Source organism: Octopus bimaculoides, chromosome 2 (genome assembly GCF_046866305.1).
Source record: "Octopus bimaculoides isolate indiv1 chromosome 2, ASM4686630v1, whole genome shotgun sequence".
In the NCBI taxonomy this organism is placed as follows: Eukaryota; Metazoa; Mollusca; class Cephalopoda; order Octopoda; family Octopodidae; genus Octopus; species Octopus bimaculoides.
Genome location: NC_142929.1, coordinates 106,678,627 through 106,697,002, shown reverse-complemented (window position 1 = coordinate 106,697,002; position 18,376 = coordinate 106,678,627). Strand labels below are relative to the sequence as shown.

Genomic DNA, 18,376 nt, shown 5'->3' with positions numbered 1-18,376 from the left:
GTATGAATTCCCCCATGTGAAGAACACAAATTCGCAAAAATTTTCTGAAAATTCCAAAAAGTAAAGGAAGTTATTTGAGGTTATTTGGGGTGCTTAAACCAGAATTCCGCCCTTCTTGTTTTTGGTCGGAGGAAGGGGCTTGTTTTTCTTTAATCACAGCCAGAAGCCTTGACAAGAGAAAAAAACTCACAAATTATTTGAAAGATAACAAAAATGTATTCTAACAGGATAGTATAGCGCTACGTATATTGCATCTATAAAAGAAATTGAATTACACGCTAGGAACACCTGTATCTTTACTAATTTATATGACGTGCATGACGCATGCGCATTGATTTCTAACTGCGCTGTCGATAACGTTTTGCGGGTTTTCCACTGCGACTAAAAAAATTTGTTTAATTTATCAATTTTTCTTTAATGCACATCAGTCATGCTACGTTCAGGGGTAATTATAAAATGTTTTAATTTTTTTAACACCATACTGAATTTTTATGAGAACGTAGTTATTTTATTGTTGTCGAACGCTTAATTAACCTGTACCCAAGACACCTTGTATTTTTTACATAATATTTTGTTTATTCATTCAAGACGGGTGGAATACCATTATCTTGCGAAGCCTATACATCTTTCATTTATTATTTAGCATTCATTTTATATTTCAAAATATGCATATATTTTATTTTAATTAACCTTTTTATTCTTGAATAAGAAAATGTTTGAATATCTCCTATTATAGTGGTGTTTTTCTACTTTCCAAGTAATTCGTTTCACTTTTTATTATTTTGCTTGGTAAATGAACATTTGTCCCTTTATCTTGTTTGTTCTTGAACTTATTTCAAAGTTTGGTATCTTTATATAGTTCCGTAATGTGCATATGGTTTTCAGCCGACGAAACAAACTTCGCAGTCATTCCACCAGCATGGAAAAGCAGCCAAATCTATTTCATGCCGTTTTGCCTTGAAAAAAAGATATCCATAATAACGAAATCTAAGATACACCGTGTTTGAACAGGGTTGGGGGAAGGACAACCTAGTCAAATCTATAATACCTTTGATCGGAGCCTAACCCGGTATTAAACGTCATTTCTTTCGGATCCAATGTCCTTCAAATCTCCGTTAGTACTCAAAAGGAACTAACATCTCTTTATCTTTAACCTTGACCGGGAATGGAGCGACAAAATAAGTATCATTGATTACAGCTTGTCTTGTTCTCCATCACCAACACTTATTTATTTTGTGTGTGTGTAACTAGATCAGACAGAATTATATCGAGTCTGGAGAGATTACCGTATAGCCCGAGCAGGGCAGGGGCTGAGTTACGATTAACACCAAATTAAACCAGTCATCGCAGATTTAATCCCAATTGAGCTTATATCCCTTAACAATTCTTTTTTATTTTTATGATCATTGTTAATGCAGTAGCCATCTGCGAAATGAATAAAAAGATATTTTTTCTTCAGTAACCTTTTGCTAGAGAAAAAAAAAATGGAATAATGCACCAATATCACATGCACGCATAGACACGAGCCGGTATAGCTATGTGACCGTATACATCTAATTATATTACATGTATTATAACCATTAAAAGTTGTTAGCGAAAAAACAAAGGTTCTTGCTCGTTGTCTGTTGCTTTAACGAGTCAGTTTGCATATTTCATTAATTGCTGCACGTGTATCAAAACTCAGGTATGCTTGTTTTAAAATTCTATTTTCCCGCCACATAATGTAACATTCAAAACAATATTTCTAGTCACTTCTATTTTGACTTTGAGTGTAACGTAATACGCTTTTGACGAGTCGTCATATTGTTTACAACTATATTATCTTTCTTTCAACCTATTCCCAGATCTGTAGAATTTCAAATCAAAAATGCTCTTTTATAATTTATTCAAATGAATATCAGTGACAGCTACCCTGAAAGACCAAGGTTCCCTTTTAGAATTCCATTTCTTCGGTTTCATAGACTAAACTAAATCTATTTCAAGGGACATAATCGATCTTCCAAATATTTTAATTGAACATTACAAATTTTGAATTGAGAGATTTCTTTATTTCAAATAGTATACAATATAATTTTCAAACATCAAATTATATTAAATGTATTATAACCATTAAAAGCTAATGCTGCTATGGACCACACTAATAAAGATTGTTGACTGGGATTTTGCTGATGCAGTTATTCTTGCTGAGTCTCTGGATGTCTCAAGTGCTCTCTTTTCACTATATGAGAAAGCAGAATCACTTGGCCTTCATTACTTGGATCAAGACAGATCCAGTCTTTTGTTGGCTTCCTGGGGTACTCCGTCTCATCTCTCAGTTGCAGATGAAAATATCAAAGTTGTTGACCACTTCACTTAACTCAGCAGTTAAAATTCTAGAGCTCAACCTCCCTTATACCAGTTCTTATTCTCTACATCATCGTCATCATCATCAACATTTAACGTCCATTTTCCAAGCTGGCATGGGTTGGATGGCTTGACAGGACCTGGCAAGGCCAGGAGCTGCACCAGGTTCCATAGTGTGTTTTGGCTTGGTTTCTATGGTTGGATGCCCTTCCTAATGCCAACCACTTTACAGAGTGAACTGGGTGCTCTTTATATGGCACCATCACCAGTCTCTCCTTTCCTGCCACATATTTACTGTAATCTTAAACATTTAAGCTGAGAAGGAAGTACACTAGATTTTTAAGTTTTAACTAATTAAATATCATAATGAACATATTCACTCATTAAATGAATATAATTAGTGGTTAGTGGAACAGGCACTGTGAATTTTTTACCTATTCAAATTTGTTTTAAAAAAGCATAGGAAAATGGGTTTTCAATTCAAGGTTAGCTGAAATATCTTGTTTAACATTTATAAGAAAAAATTCTGATGTATTATAACCCAGTAAGAGGTAAAACCTTGGTGCTTCTGAATAGAAATTCTAATCATTAGTTTTTTTTTTCAATGCTGGGAAAAATTGAACTTTGGGCAGTATCTTCTTATATAATAGATGAGAATCAAATTTCTCTGGTTTGGTTTAAACATTTTTTTCCTAAATCTTAATAGTATCTTCTCTGAATATTTTTCACTTAGATTTTAACCTTTTGTATCACGAAAATACTGATGTATAAACAATGAAACCAGATCATTCCAAGTTGATGAATCACCAGGGTAGCTGTGTAGATTTTAAAATGTGTTCCTTTTTCATCTATTTTTAAATACATGTTCACAATTCACACTGAAAGAGCCAACTTCATGCTTGAGAGTTTGTTATTAAGCTTGATGCTTTAAAAAAATGCTGAATGATCAGATTGAAGCTAGCATGTAAGAAATGCAAGTCATAAAGTAGAGGATATCAATATAGTTAGCAAGTAATACCGTCATTTACTCTTTTATAAAGCCAAGGAAAGGGCCTGTGCCTATAACCTCGCAGGTCATTTCAGAGCGTGGAGGCGCAATGGCCCACTGGTTAGGGCAGCGGACTCGCGGTCATAGGATCACGGTTTCGATTCCCAGACCGGGCGTTGTGAGTGTTTATTGAGCGAAAACACCTAAAGCTCCACGAGACTCCAGCAGGGGATGGTGGCGAACCCTGCTGTACTCTTCCACCACAACTTTCCCTCACTCTTACTTCCTGTTTCTGTTATGCCTGTAATTCAAAGGGTCAGCCTTGTCACACTGAACATCCCCGAGAACTACGTTAAGGGTACACGTGTCTGTGGAGTGCTCAGCCACTTGCACGTTAATTTCACGAGCAGGCTGTTCCGTTCATCGGATCATCTGGAACTTGCGACGGAGTGCCAACATTTCAGAGCAGTGAGATAACATGGTTGATGTTCAGCTTGAACTTCTGCAAGTCTATATAGGCAAAACTTAAGCAAGAAGTGAGTTCAATGAAATTACAGTTTTAAGTAGGAAAGATTCTGAGAAATATTTGGTACACTAGTAAAGCTGTCAAAAGGAGATGATCATTGATTAGTAACAGCTGGTTAATTCCCAGTATCATGAACTGTTCTAGTAGCACTAGAAGATGCACACAGAGAATGCAGCATGCTAGTTGGTAATGTTTATTGCAAGTTGGCCAGTGAAGATTCGCCAGTTAGTTAGGTTGCTTTTTTCCTGTGTGTTTGTTCATGAAATCTAATGTAAGGTGAAATTATGCCATTAAGCAGCTGTGAGTTGTGTATTTTTTGACATCGAATATCCTGGAAGATGTTGTTTATGTTGTAACTATATAGTTTCCATGAGAGATCATCAGAATGTTGAGGCTTGGCATTTCTAAGATTGAAGGTTCATATATTTTTCATGAGTAAGAATGACAATATATGTTGTGTTTTGTGCAATAACTGTGTTTAATGAGACTAGGTTATCATGTCCTCATCAAGTGATAATTTTATGTCAGTATTCATAGTTCTGCATGTCAGGTTTGAGGTGCCTTAAACGAAAGTGAATGATATTCTGTAAAGAATTGAATCATCTGTTCAGATCTGTGTGATTATAAATGACAGCAAGAGATTGTTAATGTACAAAATACATGGAAATTACTGTTCACACAAGATGATAAAGAAGTTGGTTGATTGTCATTGTTTCTAATTCTTTGGGATATTAGAAGTTAAAGTGATTAGCATGTAATTGGCAGGATCAGTGAGGTTGTTCTCAAAATGGGGCACAGGCATGACCTTATCTTGGCTTCTGTTTATAAATGAAACTGTCATAAGCTTGATAACTGTAAGCGATATATTAACAGGAATCAATGTTGGCCAAGAAAAAGTGCAAAGTTTTGTCTTCACAAACTTTTATATTTGGTTGCAATAATATAAATAACATAGTTTCTACAGAGAACATGAATTCCTATGTAAAATTTGCTAGTTACAAAATATAAATCTGTTTTAAAGTAGGCTTTTATAGTTAATATCAAATTGGAAATCATTATTGCAAACCAAGCACTTCAGAAAGTTCTGGCAGCAGAGAAAATTCTTAAAAAACTAAAAACTTCTCTTGGTAAAAATCTGAATATATTTATTAATCAGATTCCAGTAGAATTGGTTGGAATTATTTCCTGGTTTTAGAATCAAATGGATCTATTTATTGATTATTTCTTCACTAAATTCTCCCTCTAAATGTTATCTAGTAGAGACTGTAAAATATTCATCATCTAATAACTAATAGCCTACAATGATATATTTTTTGTCTTCTAATCTTAGTTTATCTGTTTCATTTCATGTGATTTCACAGCTCTGCAGATTCCAACAGTTTGTTAAATTTACATCTGGAACTTCACAGAGATTATACTTTGGATGTCGTACATTTAAAACAGGTAATACTTTTACATACATCCTTCTTTACATTCATTTGCAATCTTTTTCTGTATTCACTTCCCAAGAACATGCCAAAGGTTTTAGACCGTAAGGTGTATCCATCATTAGCGATTAACTACGAATGATCAGAACACAAGCTTTAGTGATTAAGATTAAATCAGATTGGAAAAATGTCCCAAGGTTGTTTAATAATGGTTTCTTGCATAATTTAAATAGCATGAAATTTTTAGGTGAAGTGGGGGAAATTATGATATTAACCATATAAAAAAAATGAAATAATCACAACTGGAATTAAGACCAGCATGCCAGCTCAGCTTAACAAAGGTGTTGATCTATTTTTATTTAATAGAATTCATCATCATCATATAACTACCATGTTCCATGCCAGCATGGGTTGTTAAGGATCCAATGAGTCAATGGACTGCATCATGCTCCAGTGTCTGCTTTGGTGTGTTTTCCACAGCTAGATGTCCTTCCTAATATCAGCCACACTACAGTGTGTACTGGGTGCTTTTTGTTGTGCCACCAGCACTATTGAGGTCACCATGTAGTTTGCAAGTCAACAAACCCAGGGAGGGTGGATGTTGCATTTGTATGTTAGATGGAGGTTAAGGTATGAGGGAAAAGTTTGGGGTAGAGCAGGTTCTCATTGTAAAGGAGCTACATGACTGATCACATTTAGGAGAGAGAATAAGAACGGATTAGAAGTATCTCCAAGAAGATAAACTGTGGTGATAAGGTGCCCAGGTGGCACCTCATGTAACAGGAGCAGTAGTGGGTAAGGAGTTGGGGTTTTGCAGGAGTGTTGGGGGAAGTGGAAGAGGGGAGGCAGGTGCACTAGTCAAGCAGGTTACAAGGATGCTTGCAGTAGAATAGTAATGATACTGTTGATGGGGAGGTTGGGAAGAAGAGAGATGACATGTTTGGATTGGCTGCAGCAGAGTAAAGAGATGTAATGCATAAAGAGAGATAATTTAATGGTCTGGGTAAGGATGGAGGAATGGCCGTTTAACATGTGGGTGTGGAGAACAATATTGATGAATGAAGAATTGCTAACAAGTGAGGTCGTTCTGAGTGGCAAGAGAGAAATGTGGTATAGAGATGGGGGGAGCAACTGCAATAGATGATATGGTGTGGTGAGGAAGGACATGACATTGATACGGGTGTTCATATATATAAAACCACTTCAAGAAGTCTGTCCTATCATAATGGACAAGTTTTCATGAGAACCTCATTTTGCTAGATATCCTAATGCTTTGTCATTTCCTCACGAGGCTTAGTCGTGATGTCAGCCTTCACCATTTCATCCCATGTCTCCCTGGGTCTTTCTCATCCACAAGCTAGGCAGAGATGATGCTGTTTGGTAAGCAGTTTGCTTTCCAATTGCATGGCTGAGTTCCACTACATGACACCTTGGACAAGTGTCTCCTACTATAGCCAACCGAGGCATTCTAAGTGAATTTAGCAAATAGAAGCTAAAAGAAGCCAGTTTACGTGTGTGTCCTTGTTTTGACATCACGTAATAGTTGTAAATGACCGTCACTGTCACACAAGCAGTGTCATTTATTTCCAGTATTCTGTACGAACATATCTGGCAATGGGGAAATACTAACAGGTGAGGGTTGGCAACAGGAAGGGTATCCAGCTGTTAAAAATCTACCTCACTAAACTTCGTCTAACTCATGCAAGCATGGAATGGAAAAGTGAATGTTAAAATGATGATGATATATACTTGCCCAAGGTCCCACTGCGTGGCACCTTGGACAAGTGTCTTCTACTATAGCTTCGGGCCGATCAAAGCCTTGTGGGTGGATTTGGTGGATGGAAACTGAAAGAAGCCCATCCTATATATGTATATGTATATATATGTTTGTGTGTCTTTGTTTGTCCCCCCCAACATCACTTGACAACCAATGCTGGTGTGTTTACGTTCCCGTAACTTGGCGGTTCGGCAAAGGAGACCGATAGAATAAGTACTAGGCTTACAAAGAATAAGTTCTGGGGACGATTTGCTCAACTAAAAGGCGGTGCTCCAGCATGGCCGCAGTCAAATGACTGAAACAAGTAAAAGAGTATACAATCAGCCAGAAATGACAAAATTCTATCAATTTTACAATAAAACAATTTATAATTTTGACCTGGTTTACATGTGTGTGTATATATATATATATATATATATGAAGATATGTATGTAAGCATGTTTCTAGATTACGTTCAGTGATTTAAATGCTGTATGTCATATTTAGATTAGGTTGAGCCTATCCTCAACCAAAAGATTATATAACAAAAGTATAAACCTAAGTATGTCAGTCAGTTATGCTGAGTGTACAAGATATCCATATCTCAAAAAGATTGTCCAGCTAATTAGTAAAAACTCACTGACATGCTTTGGCTTCAAGCCCACACATTCACTACCTTATTTCTCTGTTTATTCATCACTACTACAGCAATCTCTACTTCTCTAAACTAGTTAGCTGCACACCTTCAACTGATATACTTGTATTTCTTCCTCCTCATTCCTACTTTGTCTTAGAAGCCAGTTCCCTCCCCTAATTGCTTTGTTCTGCTACTTTATATTCTATAGACATTGTCTTATAGTTATTCCTACTGAAACATAAGCAACTCATACAGCCTATATGAACTCATGGCTCTGGAGTTAATAATCCAATTCCATATCAGTTTTAGTTATTTTTAACTAAATTTATTTTGTTATTTGAAGGTGGTCCTGCACTGCTGACAGCCAAAATACAACAAGCTGCTCCAGACTTTAAAGGGACTGCTGTTGTCAATGGAGAATTCAAAGACATTAAGTTGGCAGATTACAAAGGAAAATATTTGGTGCTCTTCTTTTATCCACTAGATTTGTAAGTTTTTCTCTGATTCATTTAGATGTCCTGAAGAAAAGCACATTGTAAATATTTCTGAATTGATTTAGAGAAATCATATTAATCTCTTCTTTTTACAATAACATCATTAAAATAACAACAGTGAATCATCATCATCATTATTTGGCATCTGCTTTCCATGCTGGCATGGATAAGACGGTTTGACCGGAACTGATAAGCTGGAGGGCTACATCAGGTTCCAATCTCATTCGACATGGTTTCTATGGCTGGATGCCATTCCTAATGCCAACCACTCCAAGAGTGTAATGGGTGCTTCTTATTTTACCACCAGCACAGGTGTCAATTATGTGACACTGGCATCAGCCGTGACTAAGATTTCATTTTGCTTTGTGGGTCTTCTCAGGTACAGCATATCACCAAAGGTCTCGGTCACTTGTCATTGTCTCTGTGAGACCCAACGTTCAAAGATCATGCTTCAATACCCCATCTCATGTCTTCCTGGGTCTACCCCTTCCACAGGTTCCCTCCACAGTTAGAGATCGGCTCTTCTTTACACAGCTGTCCACATCTGTATGCATCACATAAACATACCAACACAGTTGTCTCTCTTGTACACCCCATCTGATGCTTCTTATGCCCAACTTTTCTCTCAAGATGCTTACATTCTGTTGTTCATGCACACTGACATTGCACATTCAACACAGCATACTAGTTTCATTTCTTTCAAGCCTACACATGTCCTCAGCAGTCACAGCTCATGTTTCACTGCCATGTAGCATGGTTGTTTGCAGGCATCATACAATCTGCTTTTCACTCTGAGGGAGAGGCCCTTAGTTACCAACAGAGGTAGAAGCTCTCTGAGCTTTGCCCAGCCTATTATTCTCGGAGCATCCACTACTGACTTGGTCACCTAGATAATGGAAGCTATCAACTACTTCTAGCTTTCCCCACTGGCATTTGATGGAGTCTATTTTTCTGTACATTTTTAGTATTTATTTTACCTGTGCACCTTCCACACATGAAAACTATTTTCCCAGTTAACCTTCCTCTGATATAGCTTGCACTGGGTACATCTTATGGAGTTTCTACCTATACCTTTTCTACAGATCAAGCTGGGCCATCTACCTGAAGGGATTTGTGATTACTTACTAAGACTGGTTTTTGCTAGATTAAATCTAAAGCCCATTGATTCCAGACTTTGTTTCCACTCCTGAAATTTTTCTAGTTCTGGTAGTGATTCAGCTATAAGAGCAAGGTCATCAGCAGGGGGGGGGGGGGGAGCTCATCTTAAATTCCTCTATTATTGCCTGCAAGACTATGGTGAACAAGAGGAGGCTGAGGATTGATCCTTGGTGAACCCCAGGAATTTAATTAGACTACAAGGTTTAAGATAAAATAAGCATGACTAGGTTAATGAGTAACTGGGAAAATTGTTGAAAGCATCATTATCATCATTTAATGACTGTTTTCTATGCTTGGATGGGTTGGATGGTCTGACATGATCTGGCAAACTGCAGTGCTGCATTGAGCTTCACGTCAACTTTGGCATGATTTTCCATGGCTGAGTGCTCTTCTTAATGCTAACCACTTTAAAGTGTGTACTGGGTACTTTTGTTTTTGTTTTTTTCATGCTACAAGCTCTAGTGAGTTTGTCAAGTAACCTGTAAGACAAAAAGGAAACGGATAAAGCTCAAGCTATTGGGATTTGGGAGCTTTATGCCAAGTGTTGAAAGGCTAAAGCATGATAGGACAAGCATATGTGTCTTGCTATAGACACATTATATAGGAGTGGATAAGTGGGAGTAGTGGGAATGAGATAAAGATGGTAGTGATGGAGTGCCAGAGCAAGAGCTTACAGAGAGTGGATTAAGGGAGTGAAGAAGGAAAGTGAGTACTCATTTTGTAGCATATTTTCTTCAAATGATATCATTTTCTATACTGCTGTGATTTTGACAAAAATTTGAGACATTATTCTATAGCCTGATGTCCTTCCTGTCACCAACCCTTAACTGTTTTTTCAAGTTGGGTGCTTTTAGGTAACAGTTTTTGCTAAAGTTCTCAAGAACTTCAAAAGGTGTGTAAGTGTGGATGTCCTCCATCAAGAAACAAGTATTCTGTTGTTAGTGCTTGTTAATGTCAGAAGTCAGTTGAAGAAACTGGATACAAACTACCGATCCGACTCTCCATGTATATTTTGCTACCACTTGGGTGAGGACAGCATGTGTGTTTAATTTTTCTCTATCAGCAGTCTGTTTCTGCTTTACTGTAAGTAGTAGCAACCAGAACATAGGCTAGAAAGTTGAATTCAGGTGAAATACATCAATTACTGTTCCTCTACATTTATCTCTTGTGAAAATGCAGGCACAGTATTTAGGGTTAATAAGGTTATTGATACTGCTGCAATTTGTGTATGTATAAAGCATTTCATGTTTGTATGGACCGAGTGGGAGGAATAATGGTTTTAGAATGGTGTTGTTGGATTTTTGTGTTAATAGCCCATCAGCCTCACCTTTCACTTGTTTATTCATTGTGGTAGAAATCAATAAACCAACCTTTTTTATCTATTGTTTTCAGTACATTTGTATGCCCAACTGAGATCATTGCATTTAGTGATAATATAAAAAAATTCAAAGAGATCAATGCAGAAGTTGTTGGTGTTTCAATTGATTCCCATTTCAGTCACCTTGCTTGGATCAACACTCCTAGAAAGGTAAATTTATGGCTTTATACTCTCTTCAGTTTTAATGAAAATTAATTAGTCTTTTTAGTAAAGCTACTTCAATGCATCTTATTTATAACAGCTTTAGGACAGTCATTAGTAGAGACTAAGTATGTAACTTTGAACACTAAAACCTATAATAGGATATACAAATTAATGACCAGCTGCTCTCTTCATTTTGGGTTTCAATGTGTGTGTGTGTGTATGTATATGCATGTATTTATATATACATGTGTGTGTATATATATATGTATACATTATTATTCAATCCAAGGAAAAAACAATTTCTTTCAAAGGGATGGAAAAGATACAATTTTCACTAGTTCTTCAGTTAAATACCACAATACAGTAGAGAAAAAAATCAGAACTTAAAATGGTATAATTTCAATATATAAATATTAAAGGAAATAGAGAAATACAATTGGCATATTATAAATTTATTAACATTATAATATAATATAATTATACTATGAAAAGATGTAATATTGTCATCATCATCATCGTTTAATGTCCGTTTTCCATGCTGGCATGGGTTGGATGGTTTGACTGAGGTCTGGAACGCCAGTGGCAGTACCAGGTACCAATCTGATCTGGCAATGTTTCTACAGCTGGATGCTTTTCCTAACGCCAACCACTCCAAGAGTGTAGTGGGTGCTTTTTACATGCCACCGGTACAGGAGCAAGTCAAAACAAATATATATCCTACAATTCGCTTCGATTAACCCATTACCTACCAGTGATCTCATATGAGCTCACTTAAAAATTACAAATTACAAATCTGTCAATATTTACACATATCTAACCTTTTTGCTATATCTACTAGGTATATTTCTCTGATATTCAAATGAGGTTTGCTTATTTTTCACCCAATATCTCGCTTATTTCTATTTAAAATGTTATTTTGATCCAGCGTGTTTCTAAGGCTCTTTTATGCTAGAAACCAAAGTTTCATAAAAAAAATTCCAGTTAATAGAATTATGGGAGGTAATGGGTTAATATCCACTAGTGGATTTATAAAAAAATTCACATTTATGTATATGAATCTCGTCAGGGTAATATTTGTCTAAAAAATAAGACAAAAATTTCATGCAAGGACTGCTAAATCATAAAATAGACATGATTCATATACATAAATATGGATATGAATCGAAACAAATTGTAGAATATGTATTTGTTATATTATTTTATATATTATTTTTTTATAGTATTATTATATTATAATGTTAATAAATTTATATGTCAATTGTATTTCTTTATTTCTTTCAATAATTTATAGTAGGTATGGTAAGAAGCTTGCTTCCCAACTACGTGGTTCCGGGCTCAGTCCCACTGCGTGGCATCTTGGGGAAGTGTCTTCTACTATAGCCTCAGGCCGACCAAAACCTTGTGAGTGGATTTGGTGGATGGAAACAGAGAGAAGCCTGTGTGTCTGTGTTTGTCCCCCACCACCATTGCTTGACAACTGATGTTGGTGTGTTTGCGTCCCTATCACTTAGCAGTTTAGCAAAAGAGATCAATAAAATAAGTACTAGGGTAACAAAGAATAAATCACGGGGTCGATTTGTTCAACTAAAGGCAGTGCTCCAGCATGGTCACAGTCAACTGACTGAAACATGTAAAAGAATATGCGTGTGTGTGTGTCTGTATATATCCATGTGTATATACATGTGTGTGTGTATATGTGTATGCACTAGCGTAGCTAGAGTGTGTGCCACCCCTGGAACCCACAAAAAGCACACATTGCCTACCGCAGACCCAAAAGTGCAACCCCCACCCCACCTATGCTAGTGTGTCTATGTATATAGTGGATCATCCCACAAATAATGCTGTTTTTTCAGTTGCATGAACTAAAAGTCAGAGGGGGACAGGATAAACTACCTGCATCAACTTGCTATTAAAACAGATAGTAATTTTACCTTATCCTTATTCTTAGTGCAAGTTTTCAAGATGGCAGTTCGATTTTAACAGTTATTTTTTCAAAGCTATAATAGAAGTGACAAAGGGGCATATTTGGCACATTTTGCTTTATGAGTTCCATAAAAGCGAGAATGCAACAGAAAGTGCAAAGGATATTAGTACAGTGTATGGGGATTGGTTAATAAGCATAAGCCAGTGTCAATGGTGGTTCCAGAAATTTCGAGCCAGAAACTACAGCCTAGAAGACAAGCCTCGTCCTGGAAGATCTGTAGAGCTCGATGAGGACGTCCTGCGAAACCTGGTGGAACAAAAATCCCATCATAACTGTAGAGAAACTAAGAAAGAAGCTTGGATTTGGTCATTCAACTATTCATTGACACCTGCGTGCCATCAGAAAAGTCAGCAAATTGGTTCAGTGGGTTCCTCACAAGCTTTCTGAATCTAATCGCACACAGAGAGTGAATGTGTGCTCTTCTTTGCTGTCACGTCTCACGAATGAACCTTTTTTTGGACCAAATAGTGACTGGAGACGAGAAATGGGTTCATGCATAACCATGTGAAAACAGACCTCGCCGGTGTTGGTGCCATGTAAAATGCACCCAATCCACTCTGTAAAGTGATTGGCATTAGGAAGAGCATCCAGCTGTAGAAACTATGCCAAAACAGACAAGGAAGCTTGGTGCAATCCTCTGGCTTGCCAGCATGAAAAATGAATGTTAAATGATGATGATGATATGGTGTGCATTTAATCCATAACCCTGAGTTTGACAAATTTTGTTTCACTCGAAGGACTTTGTCAGAGACTGAAGGAAGCAGCACGATTCAGTTGGTTAAATAGAAAACTAGGCAGAATGACAGATATATAGTTAAAGAATGTTAATCTATATAAAATGTATAATTTACGCATATATTTCCTTTTCTTCCAGGAAGGTGGCCTTGGTCAACTAATGCATCTGATTATGGTGTCTTGCTTGAAAACCCAGGTATTGCTCTTCGGTAAGTTTTTTGTGTCTTTACTTTAACCCTTGAGCATTTAGATTACTCTGTCAGATGTAATGCTTATTTATCGACATTGTTTTGAATTCATCATGTATTATCTTGTGGCTTTGAGATTTTAATATTATTGTTCTAGAATGACGTTTTATGATAAGTGTGAGAGGCTGGATCTGGCCAGTTTAAATGCTAAAGGGGTTAGTTATTAAGCTATATTGTAAAGTTTTCCTTAATTTCTTTAATCCTGTAGTTTCATGAAGGATAGATAATACCTGAATAAGTAGCTACATCTAAAGATAATGCCTGAAGCAAAATTATTTTTAAAAATTGACTTGTTAATTTAAATATTAGAATGTATGAGGTAAGCTGTTGTTAATAACATGATCACTTCCATTCTGTTAAGCTCATCTTCTGAGATAAAATATATTTATAATATTTGCATGTTCATGACATTTGATCTTTGAACTAGAAGCTTTTATTTTTAAAGTTAATTTAGAAACAATGGTTACTTGTTCAAATACTGTCTGATAACCATACACCTACAAGAACAAGACCTCTTATGATAATCAGAGATCAAATTGGTCAAAATGTAGTGAACATGTAAATACTGAAAAATTTCTCATTTTTCATCTTTTGTTTGTTGTTTTCCTTTAAAACTCAATGACAATGCAGAGTAGTGCAGAGGATGTTGAATTGGCACTCAAAAAGTTGACAATTCATTATTAACTGTGTATGTGACTCACAATTTTCAATTGCTGTCCAACTCAAGTTGGATAGATACAATACACTGTCAAACACAGAGAGAGCACTATAATTGAAGAGTGTTTCATTAGTTTAATGTACCATGGATGAAGATTGGCAAGTATTGGTCCCACCAAGGTCACTTGTTTTGTATACACAAAATGGGGCAAATCTTCTAGGATGTTCCAATGTCCTAATGTTATGAGACTTACTACACTTCCAAATTATAGCTATTACATTTTCTGTTTTAAGGTGTGTTATTCTATTGAAAGAAGCATACAATACCACTAAGCAATTTTTTCTTGTATTTGGCTTGGAGGTAGAGGCTCCTCCATTGTCTTTATAGATGCTTGATAATCATGACCAACTAAAATATCAGTTTCAGAAACAATACAGATTGCTATGGCAGTGCAGTAGGTGTAATTATTAGAAAGCTAAACTTGATGCTTTATATAATTGAGACACTCTACATTTTAAACTCAAAATCTCTTAATAAAATAGCACCTATAATACATTGTGGTTGAATCAACTGTGCTTCTATCTAACAAGAAATGGATACCAGTTCATGCTCTAACTGGCCAATTAACACCACTATTGTTCTGTCACCAAAAAATAATTATCTGAACTCTACTTTTTTTATTTGCTTCAGTCATTTGACCGAGGCCATGCTGCAGCATTGCCTTTAGTCAAACAAATTGACCCCAGGACTTTTTGTAAGCCTAGTACTTATTTTATTGGTCTCTTTTGCCGAACTGCAAAGTTACTGGGACATAAACACACCAACATCAGTTGTCAAGCAATGGTGGGGGGACAAATACATATATATAATATATACATATATATACGACAGACTTTTTTCAGTTTCCATCTACCAAATCCACTCACAAGGCTTTGGTCAGCCTGAGGCTATAGTAGAAGACACTCACCCAAGGTGCCATGCAGTGGGACTCAACCCAGAACCATGTGGTTGGGAAGCAAGCTGCTTACCACACAGCCACCAATCTGATATTTTTCATTAATCATTAGAAAATCTTGATATTTAAAAAAAAAAACAGTAAACATTTTCCGAGTGTTGAATTTTGTCACCATAAAAACTGGGTTTTTTTCCCCCTTTTTCTTTTGGCAGAGGTCTGTTTATTATTGACCCTAATGGCATTCTTCGTCAAATCACCATTAATGATCTCCCAGTGGGCCGATCAGTTGATGAAACCATACGATTGATCAAAGCATTTCAATTTGTTGAGAAACATGGAGAAGGTGAGTTTTTAATATCATTCAATCTTCAGTAGTTGCTTATGAGCATTTCTTGTGGATATTAAACCCCTGTGCAGTCAATCAATCTGCTAGAAATAGCAGCCAAATCTCCTTTAAATGACACCTTACTTTTTGAATAAAAAGTGAACACCTTGAATAAAGTAGTCTTATCTATATTGTATGTCTGAAGAAAAGATAGGGTGGTCGTGAGTGGAGAGTCTTTGATCATAGGTCTATGTGATCAAAGCTGACTCAAGGTGAAATAAGAACTGGAAATATAAATGTATTTTGTTGTCAAAGCACAATTACTTGTAGAAAGGGAGGTATTTATAAACATGTTTAGAAAGGTGGGTATATTATTTATAATCATGTTTCGAGGGGGGGGGGGTATATTTATAAACCTGCTTAGAGGAGGGGATATATATGTTTATAAACACAAAGAAAGGTGCGCATATATTTACAAACATGCATAGAAGGGTGAGAATATATTTATAAACATGTTTAGAAAGGAGAGTATATTCATTTATAAACATGTTTAGAAAGGAGAGTATATTCATTTATAAACATGTAGAAGGCCCAGGTACAATTTGAGTCATTCCGGAGCTTGTATATAGATACTTTGAAGAAAGTAGAGAACATAATTTTATACACTGTAATCTGCTTCTTATGGTTTTTGTTTGTTTGTTTGATTTTTTTTTTTTTTTTTTTTCAGTTTGTCCTGCCAATTGGCAACCTGACAGCAAAACCATAAAACCCACAGTAGATGGTTCCAAAGAATATTTTGAAAAAGTTAATTAAACAAGAAATTTCTTAAGACTGTTTTCCCTGTATCTTCTGCCATAAAGACAAGTCCAACAAGAAAAAACAAAAAAAAAACTGTATAACAACTTTACTGCTCAGTCATTTAGTCTTTGTTTCTATGGAAATAAAGCTGCAGTTTTTTTTTTGTTTTTTTTTTTTAATTCTGAGTTCAGTCCTATTCAACAAATTTCTAAGAGATAAGTAATTGTATGTTGAAGAGCTGCTATACTTGTTAGAAATCCTGTTATTATTTTGTGTGTTTTAAATAAATTTTGATTTTTTAAAAATATTTTCTTAACTTTTCTTAATTACATCTTCTGCATAACATAAACTCTTTTCATGGTTGTACTTTCTAGAAATTTGTGAGAGCAAATTTACTATTATGTAACCAGTGCCACCTGTAAGGAATTAAGCTATTCTACATTTAAAATAATGTAACTTATAACTGTATGCAGGCATAGCTGTGTGGTTAATAAGTTCACTTTGCAACCACATGGTTTTGGGTTCAGTCCCAATGTACAGCACCTTGGGTAGATGATGACTACTGTAGCTGACCAATGCCTCGTGAGTGAATTTGGTAGATGGAAACTGTGGAATGGCATATATTTGTTTCCCACATCATCGCTTGATGACAAGTATTGGTTTATGTCCCCATAACCTACTGATGCATCAAAGGTGACTGATAGGAACCAGATTTAAAAAGTAAGTACAAGGCACGTGTAAGACATTCGACCGAGATCGTTGCCAGTGCCGCTGGACTGGCTCCCGTGCAGGTGGCATGTAAAAAACACCTTTTTGAGCGTGGCCATTGCCAGTACCGTGTAACTGGCCCTTGTGCCGGTGGTTGGCGTTAGGAAGGGCATCCAGCTGTAGAAACTCTGCCAAATCAGATTGGAGCCTGGTGTAGCCATCCTGTTCACCAGTCCTCATGGAAAGCGGACGTTAAACGATGATGATGATGATGATGATGATGATGATATATACATTTAGTATGATACACAGAGGGCAATTTTAATTTAATACTGTTTCAATTGTATATACCAAGTTATGACATTTGTATTTTATTGAGTAGTTAGCCATAGGTAATTCAATAATTTAATATATGTAAAAGTTTCAAATTTCATTCCCTGTTAGCGTGAAAAACATAGTCGGATTGATTCTCAAAATGATGAGTTACTGAAGCAAAAGGTCATTAACTTCATACCTATGCACTGGTATTAGTTTGTATACTTAGATTAACTCTCTTTTACTTGTTTCAGTCATGTGACCGTGGCCATGCTGGAGCACTGCCTTTAGTTGAGCAAACCGACCCCAGGACTTATTCTATCGGACTCTTTTTGCCGAACCGCTAAGTTACGGGGATGTAAACATACCAGCATCGGTTGTCAAGCGATGTTGAGGGGGACAAACACAGACACACAAACATATACACACACATATATATATATATATATACGACAGGCTTCTTTCAGTTTCCGTCTACCAAATCCACTCACAAGGCTTTGGTCGGCCCATGGCTATAGTAGAAGACACTTGCCCAAGGTGTCACGCAGTGGGACTGAACCCGGAACCATGTGGTTCGTAAGCAAGCTACTTACCACACAGCCACTCCTGCGCCTTCATGACTCAACAAAACTGTCAAGGTTGTAGATCCAATTAAATTCAGTACTAGTAGAATATCAAAAGATTAATTAAAATATTTTACTTCATTTGAGCAGGTTGATCAGGGTACTAAAACCAACAATACCATGCATATATTCAAATTTGCAAAAGCATCTGTTTTGGCATGTACAGATGTGAAAAA

General features: G+C 36.3%; 1 protein-coding gene across 1 annotated transcript; it reads left to right on the top strand.

The window, feature by feature from the left end:
- Window positions 1-286: 286 nt before the first annotated feature.
- LOC106870386 (peroxiredoxin-2) lies at window positions 287-16,718 on the top strand. Its single transcript, XM_014916429.3, is given in 8 exon segments — window positions 287-445; window positions 5,219-5,300; window positions 8,021-8,165; window positions 10,722-10,857; window positions 13,710-13,728; window positions 13,731-13,779; window positions 15,644-15,774; window positions 16,484-16,718. Coding segments are annotated over 8 exon segments (663 nt in total). The 5' UTR covers window positions 287-430; the 3' UTR covers window positions 16,570-16,718.
- The last annotated feature ends 1,658 nt before the right edge of the window (window positions 16,719-18,376 follow it).